Source organism: Bombina bombina, chromosome 12 (genome assembly GCF_027579735.1).
Source record: "Bombina bombina isolate aBomBom1 chromosome 12, aBomBom1.pri, whole genome shotgun sequence".
Lineage (NCBI taxonomy): Eukaryota > Metazoa > Chordata > Amphibia > Anura > Bombinatoridae > Bombina > Bombina bombina.
This window is the reverse complement of record NC_069510.1, coordinates 126,991,688-127,011,821: the sequence shown is the minus strand read 5'-3', so window position 1 is coordinate 127,011,821 and position 20,134 is coordinate 126,991,688. Positions and strand designations below refer to the sequence as shown.

The 20,134-nt window shown below is 42.6% G+C and overlaps 1 protein-coding gene across 1 annotated transcript in view; it reads right to left on the bottom strand.

Annotated features, from left to right (window-relative positions):
* Positions 1-20,134, bottom strand: part of GPR107 (G protein-coupled receptor 107) — a 216,710-nt gene that overhangs the window by 75,781 nt on the left and 120,795 nt on the right. Inside the window, exon 14 of the mRNA XM_053695827.1 lies at positions 11,220-11,263. Within this exon, the coding sequence (XP_053551802.1) occupies positions 11,220-11,263 (44 nt within the window). The remainder of the gene's footprint in view (positions 1-11,219; positions 11,264-20,134) is intronic.

The window sequence follows — 20,134 nt, the reverse complement described above, 5'->3', positions numbered from 1 at the left end:
TAAAATAGTCCGAATGGTCTCCATCTTGAAAGATGGGACTCTTAGGAATTGGTTTAGGATCTTGAGATCTAGAATTGGTCTGAAAGTTCCCTCTTTTTTGGGAACCACAAACAGATTGGAGTAGAACCCCTGCCCCTGTTCTGCTTTCGGGACTGGGCAGATCACTCCCATGGTAAAAAGGTCTTCTACACAGCGTAAGAACGCCTCTCTTTTTGTCGGGTTTACAGACAATTGAGAGAGATGGAACATCCTTGAAATCTAGAAGATATCGCTGGGTTACGATTTCTACCGCCCAGGAATCCTGAACATCTCTTGCCCAGGCCTGAGCAAAGAGAGAAAGTCTGCCCCCTACTAGATCCGGTCCCGGATCGGGGGCTACCCCTTCATGCTGTCTTAGTGGCAGCAGCAGGCTTTTTTGCCTGTTTACCCTTGTTCCAAGCCTGATTAGGTCTCCAGGTTGGCTTGAGCAAAGTTCCCCTCTTGCTTTGCAGCTGAGGAAGAGGAAGTGGGACCACCCTTGAAGTTTCGAAAGGAACGAAAATGGTTTTGTTTGGTCCTTGTCTTATTTGACTTATCCTGAGGGAGGGCATGACCCTTCCCCCCAGTGATGTCTGAAACAATCTCTTTCAGTGCAGGCCAAAATAGGGTCTTACCTTTGAAAGGGATGGTCAAAAGCTTAGATTTAGATGACACATCAGCCGACCAGGACTTAAGCCATAACGTTCTACGCGCTAAAATGGCAAAACCTGAATTCTTTGCCGCTAATTTAGCAAGATGAAAAGCGGCGTCTGTAATAAAAGAATTAGCTAGCTTAAGAGCCTTAATTCTATCCAGAATATCATCTAGTGGGGTCTCCATCTGAAGAGCCTCTTCTAGAGCCTCAAACCAAAAGGCAGCTGCAGTGGTTACAGGAACAATGCACGCTATAGGTGGAAGAAGAAAACCCTGATGAACAAAAATTTTCTTTACAAGACCCTCTAATTTTTTATCCATAGGATCAAAGCACAACTGTCTTCAATAGGTATAGTTGTACGCTTAGCCAGGGTAGAAATAGCTCCCTCCAACTTAGGGACCGTCTGCCATGAGTCCTTTATGGTGTCAGATATGGGAAACATTTTCTTAAAAACAGGAGGGGGAACAAACGGAATACCTGGTCTATCCCACTCCTTAGGAACAATGTCCGAAATCCTCTTAGGAACTGGAAAAACAGTGTAAACAGGAACCTCTAAATATTTGTCCATTTTACACAATTTCGCTGGAACTACAATAGGGTCACAATCATTCAGAGTCGCTAAAACCTCCCTGAGCAATAAGCGGAGGTGTTCTAGCTTAAATTTAAATGCCGTCATATCTGAATCTGTCTGAGGGAACATTCTTCCTGAATCAGAAATCTCTCCCTCAGATAGCAAATCCCTCATCCCTACCTCAGAACATTGTGAGGGAATATCGGATACGGCTACTAAAGCGTCACAAGGCTCAGCATTTGTTCTTAACCCAGAGCTACTGCGCTTCCCTTGCAACCCTGGCAGTTTAGATAAAACCTCTATGAGGGTAGTATTCATAACTAAAGACATATCTTGCAAGGTGAAAAGAATTAGACGCACTAGAAGTACTTGGCATTGCTTGTGCGGGCGTTACTGGTTGTGACACTTGGGGAGAACTAGATGGCAGAACCTGATTTCCTTCTGTCTGAGAATCATCCAATGCCAAACTTTTATAAGTCAAAATATGCTGTTCGCAATTTATAGACATATCAGTACAAGTGGGACACATTCTAAGAGGGGGTTCCACAATGGCTTCTAAACAAATTGAGCAATGAGTTTCCTCAGTGTCAGACATGTTTAATAGGCTAGTAATGAGGCAAGCAAGCTTGGAAAACACTTTATTTAATGAAAAAAAACACAATGTGCAAAAACGGTACTGTGCCTTTAAGAGAAAAAAAGGCATACACAAACTGCAAAACTGGTTAAAATTGCTTCGAATATTCCGAAATTTTAACAGTGTACCCCCTAAGCTGTAGAAGGATTGTACCACAAGTAAATAAGCAATAAACCACCAAAAGACAAAACCGGATTAATAAATGTCTAAAACCAGATAAAAAATACCCTGCTAGCACCTTGCCACAGCTCTGCTGTGGCGCCTACTTGCCCTTAGGGGATGAAAATATGAGGATAAAGCTTTGATTAGGCCCCAGGAGAGTATCAGGACCTCTAGAGAAGTCGCTTGCTGCATAAACTAAATGCGCAACTGAGGCGCGAAAATAGGCCCCGCCCACCTCTACTTGATGTTGCTGGGGCCTACACAAAATTTATCAAACCATGTTTGTAAGCCATTTGGGTTATAAAAACCCCTAAAGACAAATGCACCCTCAAACAAATGTCCCATCAGATAAAAATGTTACTCCTAGAAACACACAAACGATTGCTCAATATCTCATATACAAACTGAGTGCCCAAAAAATTAGCCCTTTATGCAAGCTAGTAATGCCTCTTATAACACTAGGATTACTGCTTACCCTTCCCCTAAAGGGGATACTGTCAGCCTTTCTGTAGTTAACACAGTCTCTGCAGAAAAAATGACTGAACATACCTCATTGCTGCATTACAAGAAACCGTTCCTCACACTGAAGTTTTCCTGTACTCCTCAGCTTCTGTGGGAACAGCAGTGGGCCTTCGTTACAAATGCTAAGATCATCATCCTCCAGGCAGAAATCTTCTTCTGTGTCCTGCCTGAGAGTAAATAGTACAACACCGGTACCATTTAAAAATAAACTCTTGATTGAAGATAAAATAAAACTAACAGTTTAACACCTCTTTCACTTTACCCTTCCTGCTTAGAGCCGGCAAAGAGAATGACTGGGGGGTGGAGTTAAGGGGGGAGCTATATAGACAGCTCTGCTGTGGTGCTCTCTTTGCCACTTCCTGTTAGGAAGGATAATATCCCACAAGTAAGGATGAATCCGTGGACTCGGTACATCATGCAAAAGAAATATATATATATATATATATATATATATATATAAATAATTATTACATGAATACTGTGCACCCATTAAGGAGAACGCTGTGTCTTATCAAGGCTTATGACATTTATTTTATTTGCTATCTTTTATTCATTTATCAGCTGCCGTTATATTGTTATTGCCTGTACTGTTAATTTTACATTTCTACTGTACTTAAAGGGACATTGCGTTCAGATTTTTCTTTGCATAAATGTTTTGTAGATGATCCATTTATACAGCCCATCTAGAAGTGTTTTTGTAAAAATGTATAGTTTAGTTTTGCTTATTTTTAAATAACATTGTCTTAGATTGCTTCTGTTTGTATAATATGTCCTTTTATATGGGGGTGGTCTGCTCTCAGCCCATTTCAGTTGGTGTTCCAGCCCAACCTCATCAACAGTGCTAAATTGGGAGCTTCTAATTAAGTTTTTAAAAGGTTTTATACTGGATTTTTTGTATCAGCATCTGTGCATATTATTTTTTATAGTAGTGTCTATTACATGCAGTTAAATGAAAATTGGTGTCTACTGTGTAAGGATATTCCTGTGTGTACCCCTTTAGTGTCTGTACTAGAAAATTATTTCTTTACTCAGCTCCTCTCCTAACAGAACCAGACCAGTCTGCTCAAATTACACCTGTCATATAGAGGCCATGTAGACAAAATCCCCCCTCCAATTTTTTTTTTTAAATAAGTGATATAAATTCATAAAAAATATTTATAGGGGGTGGAGCGTGCGGGCGTCCATGATGGCTGCACCACACTAGAGTTCCTGTGACGGCGACGACAAAGTCCCACTCCAGGGACTGCTTAACCTGGGCTGCAGGCCCCTAAAGCCAGTTCATAGCAGAGGGAGATGTTGGGAACCGCCTGGATGCATCGTTGTGGGCTGGAACCCCGCTGAACGGTCCTGCTGGACGGTCTTCCCTTTCCTTTGTCCCTTCCACCTCCAGATCACTAGCTAAAGGGTAAGGCAGCATGGTGTCTTTATTTTTTGTATACCCATAAATCCCCAAAGTAACACAGTATGTGGACATGTTTCTCAGCACATAGCATTAATACTTAAAGGAATATAATAAAACCTTAAAGAGACATAGCAGCACTTAATTTAACCTCATGGCTTGTTAACAGATACATACCAGGAGCTATGATTAAAAGGATTACAACTATGGGTCTCTAATAAGCACCAGCATCATGATTGGCTGACTAGCTATACAGCCATATCCTGCACGGACTGTACCTTTACTCTATAATGCACTAACTTTACTAACGGCAAGAACAAAAGCCAGCTTATGCTTTAATCTGCTGAATAGAGTTTATTCATCCTACTTAATAGTATAAGCACCCACACAGAGTCACTATTTGAACTAGCAGAATGTAATAGTCACTTCATTCGCAAATCGAAGTTGTGGACAGGTTATATCTACATGAGGGCATGATCTCTGCAAGATGGTGCTTCACAGAAACTCCAAGGTGGAGAAAAATCTAAAGCCCAACACTGTCCCCAGTGCAATAAATACTTTTTTTTAAAAATGCTGACCAAAAAAAAAAAAAAAAAAAGACAGATGTTCCTCAGGCACATAGTGATGATGGACCGGTTACCATGAAAGCCATAGAGGAGCTAATAAACCAAGCCAAGTCCTGTATTAAAATTGAGTGCGCAGACTTGAAAAGGGACATTAACGAACTGGGTTTTCGTGTAGAGGCCCTAGAGGATGATAGAGAAGAATGGGCTAAAGAATTCTCTGACATGTCTAACTCCCTAGAAGCTCATCAGTCACAGATTAAAGAACTAGAGATTAAAGAACTAGAAAATAAAGTCGAAAATAATAATAATAGTGGAAAATAGGGCGAGACGGAATAATCTCTGCATCCATGGGGTGCCAGAGACTGTAAAAGCTGAAAATATCCAAGATCACCTCCAAAACATGTTCCAGTCCTGGCCAACGCGTTAATGATACAATGCCTTTAGAAAGAGCTCACCGCTCTTTGCCCCCTAAGTCAGGTGACAATCAGCCTCCCAGGGACATTATAATCTGCTTCCAGAGCTACAGAGAGAAAATTGACCAACTAGCAAGATCACAGCCAAATTTCTCCTATATTGGTGCTAAAATACAAATCTTTCAGGATCTATCCGCAAGAACTCCAAATTAGAAAAGAATATGCTTTCCTCACTGCACATCTTCGCTCCGTGCAGATCCCCTATAGGTGGGGGCTTCCCTGTCTCCCTGCAGGTCATCAAAAATGGGAAAAGGTTTGAATGTTTGAGCCCATCTCAAGCGGCTGAATTCTGCAAGCAACTAGGCCTTCCTCACCCAGAGATTCAAGACTCCTTCACTGCCAAAACTGCGCCCCTTCCACCGAGACCAATAAGGAGATTGTGGTCTGAAATTGATAGCAAGCGAAGTAAGAAGAAGCTAGGTCCTGAGCCTCCTAAATCTCAGGACGTTACCTGATTGAGAGAAGTGTCCTACGAGATAAACAACTTTGTCAAGATCAAGATCATACCACTCGCATTGACATTTCTCTGAGTAGCCTCCTATATGTCCCGCTCAGTGGACACTTGCTATCTGCAAACTACCAGTGGACTCCTGTTTTAAAGTTTAATCCTATGTACTTTCATGTCCGCTGATATTCTGTATATCCCCAGGTTTGTCCTACTAAAAGAAGTGAAAGTTATTATTTGCTTTACATCACATGTATAGCCTCATTGCAGGCGAGAGCATTCTCGGCCTATAATGTGAATTTTCCTTTGCATGCATATGTTAACCCACTGTTTGTTTTAGAATGCATTTGTTCATTCTGTTCATGTTTTTGCTACCTGTACCAAGTTGCACAATACCGGGTAACCAGGGGGCTTGCTCACGTGAGATTAGGATACTTTAACTTTTCTCCCCAAGCTCAGAACTGTAACCAATATTACTCACATGGACTCTTCATTATGTAGCCTTTCTAGTGTTCTGAATTATAGTAGAACGAGTTCTGCAATCTACTAATGGACTTAAGTTTACTGGTTGCCCCTACAGTCTTTCAAATGTCTGCCTTCATTATGTGAATCCTTAAGGTTACCTTGTCCATTGAAGTGCAAACCTCTACATGTTTGGCTTTCAGTGTTTAGTTGGAATGCCATCACTGATACTCTTAGTTTAATCTGTGAACCTATCCATGAATATATATGTTAAACTGTTCTCCTTTGTGGAACAGGTCTGCTTTACTACCGATATGTTATTATATTTTGCTTCACGTTATATTTTATTGTATTAAATTATGGGGCTTTGCACCCTCATGTGTATTTTATTGTATTATACTCCCGTTGGAGTTGGCTTTGTTGAGTCGTACGTTCCTCTGCTGTCACACTCTTCCTTTTCTTTCTCTCCTTCCCTTGACCACTTTGTTTGAGCCTTGGTTCAACGTCTCTTTCCTTCTCTTTCTTTATCCCCATCTGTACTTATTCCACCTGCTCGCTAACACTTTCTTCCCCCTACTCTTACCTGTCCCCAGTTTCACCTTCGGGTGACAAAGTTTGAAGTCAGTTACACTACGTACAGAGTATAAGTTAGTTGTATCAGAAACAGTCATAATCTTAGCAAATAATGCCTGTGACTCAGTCCGTCACACAGACTTCTATACCCTCACATCCCCAAGCCAGCTCTTTTAGCATCGCCACAAAGAATGTATAGTGTTTCTTGTCCCCACAGAAACGCTCTATAGCTTTCCATGATTTCTATAAAAACCATATCGATATTATGATGACCCAAGAAACACATTTTAGAAAGACTAATGAACCTGCTATTTCACGCCTCTATTATGACCAACATTTCCTTAATTCTGGGCAGACGAAACATAACAGGGTTAGTATCTCATTCAGAAAAGGTACATCCTTCCAACTCCTGGACAAATACCAAGACCAAAAGGGCAGGATACTAATCTTGGTAGGGCTATATTATGTCAGACCACTCACAATGGCCAATATTTACACCCCTATACACCCTTTACCTCCTTTCTTCCGAAAAGTCACTAATCATTTATTAGATATTTCTAAAGGCCCCATAATCCTGGGTGGTGACTTTAACTTTACTCGTACCCCTGCTTTAGACACATCGGGAAAATCTTATCTCCGGAGTAGCTAAATAAGAGCCAACTGGCAAGCACTTCGTGCTGTTCCCTTTTTTGACATCTGGAGATTAAGACACACTATGACCAAGGACATTACTTTTTTTTCAAACCCCCAGCGCTCCTATACACGACTAGACTATCTACTTTGTGACCAAAGCATGCTGACCGCCCTGACTGATTCCCGTTTACATCACACTTCCTGGTCTGACCACAGCATGGTTAACTCCACCTTTAAATGGTCTACAAGGCCTCAACACCAATAGCTCTGGAGACTCAATGACCAGATCTCAGACCCCTTGATCACCACCAATATATTAGAAAAAACAACAGAGTTTTTTAACTTTAACAACCCTGCTGAGACCTCGGTAACCAATAATTGGGAAGCATACAAATGCTACATTAGAGGCGTGATAATGACTCATACACATAAATTGCGCAAACAGAGGGCAGCACTATACACAACTTTGACGTCGGAATTCCAAGAGAAAGAACGAGAACTAAAACGCAACGCCAAATCCTCGCAGCTCTTGTTGCAATCTCAGCAGGCTAGGGAAGCACTTACTCAATACCTGATTAAAAATGCCCACCTCCGAGCACTTTTTCAAATTGAAAGCAATAAGGCAGGACGTCTTCTGGCCAGATCTCTAAAAAAAAAAAAAAAAAGAACTACAAATCCTTTATTCCTGAAAAATAGTGGATTCCTCTGGATCGTCATATACCTCCAACTCGGATATAGTCAACCAATTCACAGAGTATTACTCCTCCCTCTACAACCTACCAACCCTAGATTCACTCCATAAACATAGATTAATTGACAACTATCTTTCCCAGACACACCTCCCTTCCCTATCAGCGGAGAAATGCGAGTCTCTGGACTCGCAGTTTACCTTGCAGGAACTCCTAATGGCGATTAAGAACCTCCCCCAGGGAAAGTCCCCAGGTCCTGACGGTTTTACAACTAAGTTCTACCATCTGTTCAAATCCATAATAAGCCCCCAGTTTCTTCTCCAAAACCAGGCAAATCGTCGGACCTGGTAACCAACTATAGCCCAATATCTTTAATAAACAGATATGAAGTTGTACGCGAAGTTGCTGGCAACAAGAATAAATGGAATCCTTCCCTTACTTATACATAACGATCAGGTCGGTTTCATCCCAGGTAGGGAGGCCAAAGATAATTCTATACGTGTACTGCAAACCCTATTTACTGCTGTTTCCCCCAAAACCTTTCTGATCTTACTGTCCACAGATGCTGAGAAGGCCTTTGACAGGGTGGACTGGGATTTTCTCTGGGCCATTCTGTCGAGGTTCGGATTCTCGGATACACTGATTACCCGAATAAAAGTGTTATATCACAATCCCACTGCCAGGGTCTTTGCTAACAATACTCTATCCCATCAAATCCCCATTAACAATGGCACCCGGCAGGGCTGCCCTCTTTCTCCCCTGCTGTTCGCCCTGGTGGTGGAGACATTGGCATCTAGGATCAGAAGTAATACTAACATCCAGGGCATCTCCTTCAGTGAAGAGCATCAAAAATGTCTCGGATGATATTATATTCACGATCCGTTCCCCAACCTCCTCTATACCTCCCCTCCTTGCAGAGCTAGAAATGTACAAACAGGTTTCTAATTTCACCATCAATATGGGGAAATCAATACTAATGACCCAAAATACCTCAGAGGATGAATCCCGATTTCTTTCTAGTCATACTAATTTCCAAAATCACTAATAAAGTGAATTATTTGGGAATTGAGGTCCCTGCTAATCCGACAGAACTTCTTGATCTTAATTACTTACCTTTGTAGAATGAGTCTTTGTCCTCTCTTGAGTCATGGCACAAACAGGGCCACCTCTCTTGGATGGGACGCATTAATGCCATAAAAGTGAACCTACTCCCTAAATTCCTGTACCTATTTCAGGTTCCCCCATTAGATCTTCCCCTACTTTATTTATCCCTCCAGCAAAAACAATTTAAACTATTTATATGGGCACACAAGAGACCTAGGGTGACCAAGCACACACTACACCTCAGTAGAGAGCATGAAGGCCTGTGGATCCCTAAACCTTATAGATTATTACAGAGCAGCCCATCTGGCACGTATCATAGCCTGGAATAATTCTCGTCCAAGTAAGCCTTGGGTCCAACTAGAATGTAATTTGATAGGAGGTTATAATATAGGTGAATTGTGCTGGATCCCCACCAAAGCAAGACCCCCCCCCAGAGTTAGTACAAATTACCTCGTATCGGCTACCTTACGAGTTTGGGACAGATTAGTGGCACACAACAAAACAATATCTAGCTTAATGTCCGCTCTAATCCCCCTCCTTAATATCCCAAGCCTCTTGGATTCCCAATCTATCCAAATGCTATATTTGGCGGGTATACCTACAAATATTCCAGTTAATATGGTGTTAGATAGAGGCATAGTACGTCCGCAAATAGCACTTTCCCAGTTGTTGGGGCCCCCATTCCAATAATGGTTTCCCTACCTCCAGATCAGGCACGCCATACTTACTAGCCCCCATAAACAGGACCTTATCAGATCACTTACCCACTTTGAAACCTTATGCATTAACTTTTCAATCCATAGATCCCACATCTCCATAATCTATAAAATTCTAAGAGGCTCCTTCCCCAATAGGAAACCCTCCTATACCTTTAAATGGGAAATAGAGCTAAAAACCAACCTGTGTGCGCCACAATGGGGCCATATATTTACTGAGACAAAAAAGTCACTCATCTCCATAATTATTGCTGAAATGAACTATAAACTACTCTCCAGGTGGTACCTGACTCCGCACCGCCTTCACAGTATCTTTCCTAACTCCTCCTCTTTATGCTGAAGGCGCTGCGGAGGTACGGGTACACTGTCCCATATCTGGTGGTCCTGCCCCCTCCTATGCACCTTCTGGGCGGACATTTCTAAGAGCATTAACACTGTATTAGGATCCTCAATAACACTTACACCCACAATTGTCATACTAAACGACATACCACGCATTCCCTGCATCTATAGGAAACGTCTATTCCAACGTATGCTCAATTGCGCAAAGCGCTTAATACCTAGACTATGGAAGAAAAATGTGCTCCCAACACTATGTGGTTGAAAGAAGTTGATCATGTTTTAGCATTAGAAAGAATACACTATGTGTTTAGTGGGAAGCAAGACTTTATTGCAGATGTCCTTTTTTGTGGGAACAGAAAATGTTGTGAAAGTCATATTTATATCTACATAAATGGTGTACTGTTAAGCTTAAATCAAAAATGGACTTGACAATGCTCTCTATTGTCTCTATTGTTTTATAATACTACATTTGTGACAATGTGTTACCTATTATTTAATGTTGATAACCTCAACCTCTGAATGTTTATCTTTTCTGACACATGTGAATGCTCTGTACCTCTGTTTCTTTGTTTATTATATTGAAAATTCAATAAAACAATTAAAAAAAAAATATATTTACATTCTCACTGCTCAAACTAGAAAATAAGTGATGATTTTCAGATGGCAAGGACTTACCGTGTACATGGGGTGCAGTTAAATGACTGTTAGTGACACTTTGCTACTACATTACAAAACATCGTATAGTAAATATATAGACCTATCCCAGGGCCGATATGATGTACTTAATCTGTTAGATGTTGTGCAACTACACTGCTATATTTTTTAACTAACACATTAGTTAATTGATTAAAAGTCGAACATGTACAACCTCAATTAGAACCAGGGACAGATCTAGACTGAAGCACAATCTACATTGTTTAGAACATGGAATTCCTTAGCCTTTTGCTAATGTGCAATAAAAGTAAATGCAGAATTTAATTTGTTTGACCCTAATCTGATAAAGCCTCATAATTTAAATGGTCGGCAACGGGGAATGAAAAGTGTTTTTATGGTAGGAAATGGTACTTAATTATTTTAAAGGTCATCTAGGTTTTGATATAATAATACATGTATAGGAGCTAATTTATAGCAGGATTTAAAGACCAGATTATAAAACCCATTTGTAAAGGAGCAGCACTCTCTAGAGCTCCTGAAGTCAATAGTATGATTGGAAACACATCCGTATCTAAACCATTAGTGGAATGAGATAGCTGACCTTTTCCATCTGTTGCAGATGCCTCCTGTAGATGTCGGATGGACCTGTAAAGACAAATGGCAAATTAAAAAGGACATACAGCTTACTAAATGTGTGTTGTATGCTTAGCAGAACAAAATCAAAAGCTTCAAACATTTAAAATGTGCACAGTTTTTTTTACTTCAAAATTCTATTTCATTGAGGTTGAAAACCAATCTAATGAATCTGATTTTCAAGGGATAAAGAAGCTAAAAAATTAAATTGTGCATTTTATAAATGCTGAGAAGCTATGCGGTTTCAAAAATGGTTTAAGTAAGCATCACGGCGGGTGTATGCCATGGTCACGGCAGGTGTATGCCATGGTCACGGCAGGTGTATGCCATGGTCACGGCAGGTGTATGCCATGGTCACGGCAGGTGTATGCCATGGTCACGGCAGGTGTATGCCATGGTCACGGCAGGTGTATGCCATGGTCACGGCAGGTGTATGCCATGGTCACGGCAGGTGTATGCCATGGTCACGGCAGGTGTATGCCATGGTCACGGCAGGTGTATGCCATGGTCACGGCAGGTGTATGCCATGGTCACGGCAGGTGTATGCCATGGTCACGGCAGGTGTATGCCATGTCACGGCAGGTGTATGCCATGTCACGGCAGGTGTATGCCATGTCACGGCAGGTGTATGCCATGTCAATATACACACAAATACCTAGTTCCTTCTGTGTGAATAATGCTGAATCCTCAAAAAACAAAATTTATGCTTACCTGATAAATTTCTCTCTTTACAGATATGAGTCCACATCAATTCAATTCCTTCAATTACTAGTGGGAATATCATTCCTGGCCAGCAGGAGGAGGCAAAGAGCACCACAGCAAAGCTGTTAAGTGTCACTCCCTAACCCATAATCCCCAGTCATTCGATTGAAAGGAAATGGAAAAAGAATAACACAAAGGTGTAGAGGTGCCTGAGGTTTAGTAAAAAATAACTGTCTAATTAAGGGTGGGGTTGTGGACTCTCCATATCCAGAAAGAAATAAATTTATCAGGAAAGCATACATTTTATTTTCTTTCCTAAGATATGGAGAGTCCACAACGTCATTCAATTACTAGTGGGAACCAATACCCAAGCTAGAGGATACAGAATGAACAGGGAGGGAGAACAAGACAGGCAGACCTAACCAGAAGGCACCACTGCTTGAAGAACCTTTCTCCCAAAAGAGTCCTGAGCCGAGGCAAAAGTATCAAAGTTGGAAAAAGTAAGGAGAGAGGACCAATTTGCAGCCTTGCAAAGCTTTTCCACAGAAGCTTCATTTTTGAAAGCCCAAGAAGAGGAGGAGACAGCCCTAGAGGAATGAGCTGTAATTCTCTCAGGAGGCTGCTGTCCAGCAGTCTCACAAGCAAAACTAATCATACCTCTCAACCAGAGAGAAAGAGAAGTGGAAGTAGCCTTCTGACCCTTACGCTTACCTGAGAAACAAACAAATGGCAGAAGACTGGCGAAAATCCTTAGTCGCTTGTAGGTAAAATTTTAGAGCACACACAACATCCAAATTGTGCAATGGACGTTCTTTATGAGCAGGAGGATTGGGACAGAGAGAAGGAACAATTTCCTGATTAATATTTCTATCTAAAACCACTTTAGGCAGAAACCCCAATTTAGTACAAAGAACCAACTTATCCGCATGAAAGATAAGGTAACGCGAATCAACCTCCAAGGCGGCCGAGAAGACATCTTTACTAGGTCTGCATACCAGATCCTGCGAGACCATGCAGGAGCTATTAGAATTACAGATGCTCTCTATTGTTTGATACAAGCAATAACTCGTGGAAGGAGTGCAAACGGAGGACACCGGTATGCTAGACCGAAATCCCAAGGAACCGCCAGAGCATCTATCAGAGCGGCCTGAGGATCTCTTGACCTTGAACCGTACCTTAGAAACTTGGCGTTCTGCCAAGACACCATCGGATCCAACTCCGGCACCCACCATTTGAGGGTTAACCTGGAGAACACCTCCGAATGGAGAGTCCACGCCCCGGGATGAAATGTCTGTCTTGTTCAGGAAATCCACTTCCCAGTTGTCCACTCCAGGAATGTGGATGGCAGATAAACAACAATTGTGAGCTTCCGCCCCCTGAATAATCCTTGCCACCTCCTTCATGGCTAAGGAACTTCGAGTTCCTCTCTGGTGGCTAATGTAAGCCACTGAGGTGACGTCCGACTGAAACCTGTTATTCCCTGAGCCTTTAACGAGTCCCAGACTGCTCCCCAGCCTAGCGTCCGAGGTCACAATCACCCAGGAAGGTCTCCGGAAGCATGTTCCCTGAGAAAGCCACTACGGGAGAGTCTCTTGTCGACTGGTCTAGATCTATCCTATGAGACAGATCTGAATGGCCTCTGATCCATTGTCTGAGCATGCATAATTGCAGAGCTCTCAAATGGAATCGAGCAAAGGGAATGATGTCCATGGAAGCGACCATCAGACCAATTACCTCTATACATTGAGTCACTGATGGTCGAACAGTAGACTGAAGAGAGAGGCAAGAGGAGAGTATTTTGGATTTTCTGACCTCCGTCAGAAACATTTTCATAGATAGGGAATCTATTATGGTCTCTAAGAAAACCACCCTTGTAGCTGGAACAAGGGAACTCTTTTCCATATTCACTTTCCAACCGTGGAAACGTAGAAAAGACAAAAAGATCTCTGTATGAGAGTTAGCTTGTTGAAAAGATGGCGCCTGAACCAATATGTCGTCCAGGTATGGCGCCACTGCAATTCCCAAAGACCTGATCACTGCCAAGAGAGCCCCCAGAATCTTTGAGAAAATTCTGGGAACTGTGGCAAGGCCAAACAGAAGAGCCACAAACTGAAAGGCGAATCTCAGGAATTTGTGATGTTCCCTGTGGATGGGAACATGAAGATACGCATCCTTCAGGTCTATGGTCATCATGAACCGACCCACTTGGACCAAAGGAAGAATGGAACGAATGGTTTCCATTTTGAAGGACGGTACCCTGAGAAACTTGTAGAGGCACTTTAGGTCTAAAATGAGTCGAAAAGTTCCTTTTTTGGGAACCACAAACAGATTTTAATAGAATCCTAGACCCTGTTCCCTTACTGGAACAATCACTCCCAGGGAGGAAAGGTCCTGAACGCAGTTCAAGAATGCCTCTCTTTTTACTTGGTCTGCAGAAAATCTTGAGGGGTGGAATCTGACCCTGGGAGGGAAAGTTTTGAATTATATTTTGTAACCGTAAGATACTATGTCCACAGCCCAAGGATCTGGGACATCTCATCTCCACGCTTGACAAAACAGAGAAAGTCTGCCCCGCACTTGATCCAAACCCAGACCGGGGGACAACCTTTAATGCTGACAGACACAGCTGAGGGTTTCTTTGATTGCTTCAGCTTATTCCAAGACTGATTGGACTTCCAAGAAGACTTGGACTGCTCCTGCTTGGAAGAGGGAGAGGAAGACTTTTGACCTTTGAAGTTACGAAAGGAACGGAACTTACTTTGACGTCCTTTGAGTCTGTTCTTCTTGTCTTGCGGTAGAAAAGACCCTTTTCCACCCATATCAAAAATTATTTCTGCCAGACCAGCTCCAAACAAGGTCTTACCCTTGTAAGGAAGCGCCAGAAGCTTGGATTTAGAGGTAACATCAGCTGATCGAGATTTTAGCCACAATGCCCTGCAGGCTAGGACAGTGAAGCCAGACATCTTGGCTCCCAGTCTAATAACTTCCATGTTAGCATCAGAAATAAAGGAATTGGCTAGTTTGAGAGCCTTAATCCTATCTTGTATCTCAAGCCTTAATCCTATCTTGTATCTCCTCCAACGGAATCTCTACTAAAAGTTATTCAGACAAGGAGTCGCTCCAATAAGATGCCACACTTGCTACTGTGGCAATATAAGTTGCAGGTTGCCATTTGAGACCATGATGAACATACAGCGTCTTCAAATAAGCTTCCAGCTTTTTGTCCATGGGATCCTTAAATGAGTGGCTATCCTCTATAGGGATTGTAGTTCTTAGCCAGAGTAGAAATAGCCTCTGCTACTTTAGGCACCATGCGCCAAGAACCTTAAATGGAGTCAGCAACAGGAAACATCTTTTTAAATACAGGGGTAGAAAGGAATCCCTGGCTTCTCCCATTCCTGTGAAATAATCTCCATCACACGGTCTGGAACAGGAAAAACAGAGGAAGGAACATCATAGTATTTATTAAGTTTACTAGACTTCTTAGGGTTGACAACAACAGAAGTATCAGAGTCGTCCAAAGTAGCCAATACGTCCTTTAACAGTACACAAAGAGTGTTCAAGCTTAAATCTGAAGTTTACTTCTTCCGTGTCAGATGAAGGAATAATACTGTGCGAATCTGAGATTTCACCCTCAGAGGCTACCGGCGTATCCTCCTCAGAATTATGAGGGAGGGCAACCTGCGTAGCAGTAGGTGGAACAGAAACCTTACTATATGAATGTCTAATTTTCCTCTTACGTTTTCCCAGCATAGGAAAAGCAGATAGTGCCTCTAGGCATAACAAGCATTTGTCAAAAAAAAAAAAAAAAAAAAAAAAGAGCCTTGGTCCATGTCCATAATACTAAATGAAAAATTCCCCAAATTGTAGAATTTTTTTAAATACACTGTCACATTAAGGATTTTTAATACCACAATTTGGCTGCCAGAAGTCTCTAAAACGATCTTATAGCAGATCGACATTGAAGAGACTGAAATTCAATAACGCTGCTCCACTCCGTGAATATTCAACAGCAGAGAGAAGTCACATGACCGGCAGAGAGTGGAAACTACGCAGCAAGTAAAAGTCACGCGTTTCCCTCTGCCTACAACATAAGATGCCAGTAGCTGCCGCTCGTTTCAAACTCAAGCAGTCTGTCAGTTAGCCTGTTCTAGCAAAGCAAGCAGTCTGTCAGTTAGCCTGTTCTAGCAAAGCAAGCAGTCTGTCAGTTAGCCTGTTCTAGCAAAGCAAGCAGTCTGTCAGTTAGCCTGTTCTAGCAAAGCAAGCAGTCTGTCAGTTAGCCTGTTCTAGCTAAGCAAGCAGTTTGTCAGTTAGCCTGTTCTAGCAAAGCAAGCAGTCTGTCAGTTAGCCTGTTCTAGCTAAGCAAGCAGTCTGTCAGTTAGCCTGTTCTAGCTAAGCAAGCAGTCTGTCAGTTAGCCTGTTCTAGCTAAACAAGCAGTCTGTCAGTTAGCCTGTTCTAGCTAAGCAAGCAGTCTGTCAGTTAGCCTGTTCTAGCAAAGCAAGCAGTCTGTCAGTTAGCCTGTTCTAGCAAAGCAAGCAGTTTGTCAGTTAGCCTGTTCTAGCTAAGCAAGCAGTCTGTCAGTTAGCCTGTTCTAGCTAAGCAAGCAGTCTGTCAGTTAGCCTGTTCTAGCAAAGCAAGCAGTCTGTCAGTTAGCCTGTTCTAGCTAAGCAAGCAGTCTGTCAGTTAGCCTGTTCTAGCAAAGCAAGCAGTCTGTCAGTTAGCCTGTTCTAGCTAAGCAAGCAGTCTGTCAGTTAGCCTGTTCTAGCAAAGCAAGCAGTCTGTCAGTTAGCCTGTTCTAGCTAAGCAAGCAATCTGTCAGTTAGCCTGTTCTAGCTAAGCAAGCAATCTGTCAGTTAGCCTGTTCTAGCTAAGCAAGCAATCTGTCAGTTAGCCTGTTCTAGCTAAGCAAGCAGTCTGTCAGTTAGCCTGTTCTAGCTAAGCAAGCAGTCTGTCAGTTAGCCTGTTCTAGCTAAGCAAGCAGTCTGTCAGTTAGCCTGTTCTAGCAAAGCAAGCAGTCTGTCAGTTAGCCTGTTCTAGCTAAGCAAGCAATCTGTCAGTTAGCCTGTTCTAGCTAAGCAAGCAGTCTGTCAGTTAGCCTGTTCTAGCTAAGCAAGCAGTCTGTCAGTTAGCCTGTTCTAGCTAAGCAAGCAGTCTGTCAGTTAGCCTGTTCTAGCAAAGCAAGCAGTCTGTCAGTTAGCCTGTTCTAGCTAAGCAAGCAGTCTGTCAGTTAGCCTGTTCTAGCAAAGCAAGCAGTCTGTCAGTTAGCCTGTTCTAGCAAAGCAAGCAGTCTGTCAGTTAGCCTGTTCTAGCTAAGCAAGCAGTCTGTCAGTTAGCCTGTTCTAGCTAAGCAAGCAGTCTGTCAGTTAGCCTGTTCTAGCAAAGCAAGCAGTTTGTCAGTTAGCCTGTTCTAGCTAAGCAAGCAGTCTGTCAGTTAGCCTGTTCTAGCAAAGCAAGCAGTCTGTCAGTTAGCCTGTTCTAGCTAAGCAAGCAGTCTGTCAGTTAGCCTGTTCTAGCAAAGCAAGCAGTCTGTCAGTTAGCCTGTTCTAGCTAAGCAAGCAATCTGTCAGTTAGCCTGTTCTAGCTAAGCAAGCAATCTGTCAGTTAGCCTGTTCTAGCAAAGCAAGCAGTTTGTCAGTTAGCCTGTTCTAGCTAAGCAAGCAGTTTGTCAGTTAGCCTGTTCTAGCTAAGCAAGCAGTCTGTCAGTTAGCCTGTTCTAGCTAAGCAAGCAGTCTGTCAGTTAGCCTGTTCTAGCTAAGCAAGCAGTCTGTCAGTTAGCCTGTTCTAGCTAAAGCAAGCAGTCTGTCAGTTAGCCTGTTCTAGCTAAGCAAGCAGTCTGTCAGTTAGCCTGTTCTAGCTAAGCAAGCAGTCTGTCAGTTAGCCTGTTCTAGCTAAGCAAGCAGTCTGTCAGTTAGCCTGTTCTAGCTAAGCAAGCAGTCTGTCAGTTAGCCTGTTCTAGCTAAGCAAGCAGTCTGTCAGTTAGCCTGTTCTAGCTAAGCAAGCAGTCTGTCAGTTAGCCTGTTCTAGCTAAGCAAGCAGTCTGTCAGTTAGCCTGTTCTAGCTAAGCAAGCAGTCTGTCAGTTAGCCTGTTCTAGCTAAGCAAGCAGTCTGTCAGTTAGCCTGTTCTAGCTAAGCAAGCAGTCTGTCAGTTAGCCTGTTCTAGCTAAGCAAGCAGTTTGTCAGTTAGCCTGTTCTAGCAAAGCAAGCAGTTTGTCAGTTAGCCTGTTCTAGCAAAGCAAGCAGTCTGTCAGTTAGCCTGTTCTAGCAAAGCAAGCAGTTTGTCAGTTAGCCTGTTCTAGCTAAGCAAGCAGTTTGTCAGTTAGCCTGTTCTAGCTAAGCAAGCAGTTTGTCAGTTAGCCTGTTCTAGCTAAGCAAGCAGTTTGTCAGTTAGCCTGTTCTAGCTAAGCAAGCAGTCTGTCAGTTAGCCTGTTCTAGCTAAGCAAGCAGTTTGTCAGTTAGCCTGTTCTAGCTAAGCAAGCAGTCTGTCAGTTAGCCTGTTCTAGCTAAGCAAGCAGTCTGTCAGTTAGCCTGTTCTAGCTAAGCAAGCAGTTTGTCAGTTAGCCTGTTCTAGCTAAGCAAGCAGTCTGTCAGTTAGCCTGTTCTAGCTAAGCAAGCAGTTTGTCAGTTAGCCTGTTCTAGCTAAGCAAGCAGTCTGTCAGTTAGCCTGTTCTAGCTAAGCAAGCAGTTTGTCAGTTAGCCTGTTCTAGCAAAGCAAGCAGTTTGTCAGTTAGCCTGTTCTAGCTAAGCAAGCAGTCTGTCAGTTAGCCTGTTCTAGCAAAGCAAGCAGTTTGTCAGTTAGCCTGCTCTAGCTAAGCAAGCAGTTTGTCAGTTAGCCTGTTCTAGCTAAGCAAGCAGTTTGTCAGTTAGCCTGTTCTAGCTAAGCAAGCAGTTTGTCAGTTAGCCTGTTCTAGCTAAGCAAGCAGTTTGTCAGTTAGCCTGTTCTAGCAAAGCAAGCAGTTTGTCAGTTAGCCTGTTCTAGCTAAGCAAGCAGTTTGTCAGTTAGCCTGTTCTAGCTAAGCAAGCAGTTTGTCAGTTAGCCTGTTCTAGCTAAGCAAGCAGTTTGTCAGTTAGCCTGTTCTAGCTAAGCAAGCAGTCTGTCAGTTAGCCTGTTCTAGCTAAGCAAGCAGTTTGTCAGTTAGCCTGTTCTAGCTAAGCAAGCAGTCTGTCAGTTAGCCTGTTCTAGCTAAGCAAGCAGTCTGTCAGTTAGCCTGTTCTAGCTAAGCAAGCAGTTTGTCAGTTAGCCTGTTCTAGCTAAGCAAGCAGTCTGTCAGTTAGCCTGTTCTAGCTAAGCAAGCAGTTTGTCAGTTAGCCTGTTCTAGCTAAGCAAGCAGTCTGTCAGTTAGCCTGTTCTAGCTAAGCAAGCAGTTTGTCAGTTAGCCTGTTCTAGCAAAGCAAGCAGTTTGTCAGTTAGCCTGTTCTAGCTAAGCAAGCAGTCTGTCAGTTAGCCTGTTCTAGCAAAGCAAGCAGTTTGTCAGTTAGCCTGTTCTAGCTAAGCAAGCAGTTTGTCAGTTAGCCTGTTCTAGCTAAGCAAGCAGTTTGTCAGTTAGCCTGTTCTAGCTAAGCAAGCAGTCTGTCAGTTAGCCTGTTCTAGCTAAGCAAGCAGTTTGTCAGTTAGCCTGTTCTAGCTAAGCAAGCAGTTTGTCAGTTAGCCTGTTCTAGCTAAGCAAGCAGTTTGTCAGTTAGCCTGTTCTAGCAAAGCAAGCAGTTTGTCAGTTAGCCTGTTCTAGCTAAGCAAGCAGTTTGTCAGTTAGCCTGTTCTAGCAAAGCAAGCAGTTTGTCAGTTAGCCTGTTCTAGCTAAGCAAGCAGTTTGTCAGTTAGCCTGTTCTAGCTAAGCAAGCAAAGAAAACCAAATGCCAAATTTTAAGTTTATACATAAATCCCCTGTATAAAACATAAGCCACACACATACTAATAAAGTTTTTCAACAAAATTAGCCCAAAGAGGAAAAACATCCCAATAAAGGGAACATTAACCCCTAGTCACAACATACATAATGTGCCTGCCCACTGCCAAAGAAAACCCTATATAAAAGATTTTAAAAATGTCCCCATCTACTGCATACGACATATTCTTCTGAAGTGCAAGTCTCCAAGACCTAGAAGGCAAAAGCACTTACCTGCAGTCTAGCTGTCCGGCAGGAAGACAGCTCACAAGGCGTGAAAGGACACATACTCCTTACAGA